General features: G+C 61.1%; 1 protein-coding gene across 1 annotated transcript in view; it reads right to left on the reverse strand.

Moving 5' to 3' along the window:
* Positions 1-1756, reverse strand: part of SCAF1 (SR-related CTD associated factor 1) — a 15869-nt gene extending 14113 nt beyond the window's left edge. Inside the window, 1 exon segment of the mRNA XM_023520124.1 lies at positions 1582-1756. Within this exon segment, the coding sequence (XP_023375892.1) occupies positions 1582-1620 (39 nt within the window). The 5' untranslated portion in view covers positions 1621-1756.
* Positions 1757-4198: the final 2442 nt, after the last annotated feature.

Raw genomic sequence — 4198 nt, forward strand, 5'->3', positions numbered from 1 at the left:
ACTTAAAGCCACCTAGATGGTTCCAGGTCCTTCTAACCGCCCCAGCCTGCTGTCACCCAGATCAGACTCTCCCCAGACGTTGGAGAACCATCCTGACCTCTCAGCGCATCTCAGTATCTGCCTCCCTCCTTTGGTGGGTGCACCCCACTCCTAAAAGACTTTCTAACCCAGGAAGTTCTTTCGGGCCCGCTAAATGGCTCCAGACCCACGTAGGTGAGTGGCATCCTCAGGTCAGCCCATGTAGACACTTCCCAGCCCCAAGAGACATACCCCAGGCTCTAGAGATGGCTCTGCAGATACTCCTCAGCTCTTGCAGACCTCCTTCACCCCTGGGACATATCTCAAGATCTCAAGATGGCCCCAGAACCCTCTGAACAGACCCTAGCCTCTGGTCAGCCCACAGACGATCAACAGTGCCTACAGAAATGACCCGAGCCGGCTATATGACAGAGGGCAGGCGCCAGTCTCGGTCCTGGCCCTGTGGCTGCCCCCGGTTCTCACCGGGACGCCCCGTGGATGCCCCCCGGCACCCAGAGACGCATCCCGGGGCCTTGAGAAGGGCCCCGTTCGGCGCCAGGATCCACCGCCGCTGTCGGGCGGGAGACCGCCCCGCTAAGTCCTCCAGGCCCCGCGGCGTATGGGGAGGACCCCAGAATAACTAGCGACCCGACTCCGCCCCGCCCACCCCGATAGGCCCGAGCCCCGCGGTCCGGACCACAGCCGCCATCTTACCCCGCCGCTCGGGCTGCGGCTCCGGACCCGGCGCGGGGCGGGGCGGGCTGGGGTGGGGGTTCGCGAGCAGAGGGAGGAGAGGGGCGGAGCTAAAACGCCGCCGAGCTTGCCGGGACTTCAAGTACCGAGCACGGTGCCGTGAAGCCTGGTGGGAAAGCTCCGGACTCAGTTTCCCAGCAGTCAACGGGGTACATGGGCAGGGGTGCGCGCGACGCAGGCCGGGAGGCGTAGTCCGCGCGTCGCCTCCGTCACGCGAGGATAGCAAAGAGGTGAGAGGTGAAGTGGGCGGGGCTGCGGTAGCCCGCGATGAGGCCCCACAGCACTCTGCGCGCGCGCGGAAAGAGCTGCGGAACAGGAAGTGATGCAAAGTGCACTCGGCTCAATAGATGCAAGGGAATTGTAGTTCCGCGGAGTGGGCAGTAGAAAAAAGGGTGGACTGCCTGGGATTTGCGCCGCCGCATTCTGGGACTCTCAGAATTCTGATTCCCCAGTCCCCTCTAAATTTGGAACCAAGAAGCCCGGCCCTACAGCCTCCTCTTTTAGGATAGAAAAGTCCAAATTCTGATCCGTCTCACTCGGCAGAGGAGTCCAGACTCCCATTTCCCTCGTTCCTGGGATTCAAGAGTCCGAGCCCTCTTCATTCCTTGGATCCAGAGTTCAGGCCCTCAGGCTTTCACACCATTCCTGGTCTCTAGCTCGAACTTTATAGGAACAGAAGTGGTCAGGCTCCCCACCCCAATTCCCTCGGGATCCAGAATTCTGGGTTTCTAGCCCCTACAACCCCCGCACCTGAGAGTCTCCCTTTCTTATGAAACATAGGTAATCCTAAGAGTAAGAATCCCCAGATACCCTCTTCCCCGAGACACAAGCGCAGGCCTTCAAACTCATTCCCTCCTAGGGCCCTCAGCTTCCTCCTCCTTCAAAGACCCAGAAATCCTGGCTCTAGGCCCTTCGTGACCCGGCCATCCCGGCTTGGGCGAGCTGGCTCATGGAATAGGAATGCAGTGATCTCACGGCCCCTCCCTGCCCGGTTACCCAGCTGTACCCCTCCAAGGCCCCAACTCCCCTCCCAGTCTGTCTTCCGCTTGGCTGGGACAGCGGCAACCGGAAGCCTGGGTCCCTTAGCGGGCAGAGACTCCGACATCCAGCCCAGACGCCCGGGTCGGGAGTTTGGCTAAGATCCCAGGACGGAGGTGGAGCTTCCCCTCAGGATCTGCTCCTTCCTCGGAGCGCGCCTATATACGGCCGCGCGTGAGCCGGTGAGTCCCGCCTACTAGAACAAGGGCCTCGCGGAGGGTGCCCTGAGACGCTGTCGTGCAGTTTTCATTTGCATAGCCCCTCCCCGGGTGAGCTTTCCGACCTGTCTGCCGAAAGAATGAGAGTGCTCATTAGCATAGCCCCGCCCCCAAACGACCCACCAGCCCAGAGCGCGTGGCGCGGTTCTGGGTGGACGCAGTTCTCTCATTAGCATATGTCCGCCCCTATCGGAATTCCCCTTCTTGGCGAACGTCGTTCCCTGGCCCTTATTAGCATAGCACCTCCTTTTCCCTGGCCTCACCTCCTCCGTAAGTGTCCCAAGACTTGTGCCCAGCTTGCCGGAGCTCATGATTATGCAGTAGTCTTATTAGCGTGACCCGCCCTACTCCCCGCCCGGCTCCCCCCGCAGGCGGTAGCGGCGGCGGCGGCAGCGGTGGCGACATGAGCAGCGGGGCGGCGTCCGGGACCGGGCGGGGGCGGCCCCGGGGCGGGGGGCCGGGACCCGGGGACCCCCCACCCAGCGAGACACACAAGCTGGTGGTCGTGGGCGGCGGCGGCGTGGGCAAGAGTGCGCTGACCATCCAGTTCATCCAGGTAGTGGGCCCTCGCCCGGGGGGGTGCCCCCGGGACCCAGAACTTAGCCCTTGGGTGGATCCCTGAGACCCTGATTTCCCCTCGATTTATCACTGAGACCCTCCTGTGAGGCCCTCTAATCTTAAAAGTTCCCCTCAGATTCTGATCCTGAGCCCCCCAGGACCTCCACCCCTCTACATGAGGGACCGTCCTCCGATACTCATCCTGAGACCCACCGTCCCTCCCCCAGGACCCAAGACCCCTCTTCCCTGCTGGCTGGCCCCTGAGCACCTCCTGAGAGCATCCTAAATCCGCGAATTGCCCCATTCAGATCCTAAGCACTCTCATGTGTCCCCACCCCCTAACTGCCACCTCCCCTCACCCTGAGCCCCATCTCCCCCCCAATCCGAGACCCCAGCTCCCCCTCTGAGCCACCCAGAGCCTAACTGGGAGACCTCCTGTGCCCAAAGCCCTTGAGATCGCCCCAGTACGAATGCTTGGCTCCTTCAGGGACCTCCCCCAGAATCTAGAAATTATGCCCAGCCTTTGCCCCCTGAGGCCCATCTGGGACCCCCCAGTCCTGAGAGAGGGGCGCTCAGACCCAAGAGAGTTCAAAAATTCCTGCCCCGAAGACCCCACATTCTGTGGCTCCTTCATCCCCGCAGACCCACACCTTCGCCCTCCCCCAAGAAGAACCAACCGCTCCTCCTGCTGGAGTCCTCCACTCCAACTCCCTGAGCCCTTCTCAGAAGCTCTGGCCAGCCCCCCAAGTCTCCATGGAAGAAACCCAAGACTCTTGACACCCCCAGAAAAACCCTGGGGACTGTCTTTTCCTCCATAAATGCATGTCAGAGTCTCTAAGACTAGACACGCACCCATGGTCTATGACAAACCTTGAAATGCATCCGAATTACCTTGGGGCTGTCCCCGAGTTCTCACCCCTGAGCTTCTCCTGGGGTGCTCTGAAGACACATCCTAATCCCCCCAGAGCCTGGTCCCTAAACACCCTCCCTCCAGGACAAGCCCTCATCAAGCAAACTCCCCACCCCAGCAGACCGGATGCAGCCCTCAGACCCCCAGCTTTCAGATCAGCCCTTCACTCCTGAAAATGCACCCCTGCCCAGGGAACCTCACCCCCATTCCCAAGGGAAATCCTCCCGCCCCAGAGAAACCCTAGAAAGGTGTGTCTGCTCCTGAGATGCTACTGCAGAGGTCCCTGGGCTCCAGACCCATCAAGAGGCCCCAGCCAGCACCTGCATGGGAGCCCCTGTCTCTGTAGAGAAAGGCCCTGGCCCTAGGCCCTTACTCCCAGGGGCAGACCCGAAGCTGGCCAAAGGCCTGGCTGGAGGCGGGCGGGCGGGACCCAGGCAGGAAGGGAGGGGCCCAGCCTGCAGGCGGGGCAGTTTCTCCTAAGTCGGATTGGAACCGGGACCTTCCCTTGGGAGGAGACACTAAAAGCCGCCCCAAAGAGGAGGAGGGGAAGGAGGAGGAGGAGGGGGAAAAAAGGAACGAAAGAGAAAGAGGAGGGAGATATACAGACAGGCAGATATTCTGGGCAGCGGGTCCCAATAACAAGCACATGTTATGTCTGGGCCGGATGTTAAATGCTTAGATGGTAAATGGATTTTCCCTGAAT

Source organism: Pteropus vampyrus, unplaced genomic scaffold (genome assembly GCF_000151845.1).
Source record: "Pteropus vampyrus isolate Shadow unplaced genomic scaffold, Pvam_2.0 Scaffold250, whole genome shotgun sequence".
NCBI classification, from domain to species: domain Eukaryota; kingdom Metazoa; phylum Chordata; class Mammalia; order Chiroptera; family Pteropodidae; genus Pteropus; species Pteropus vampyrus.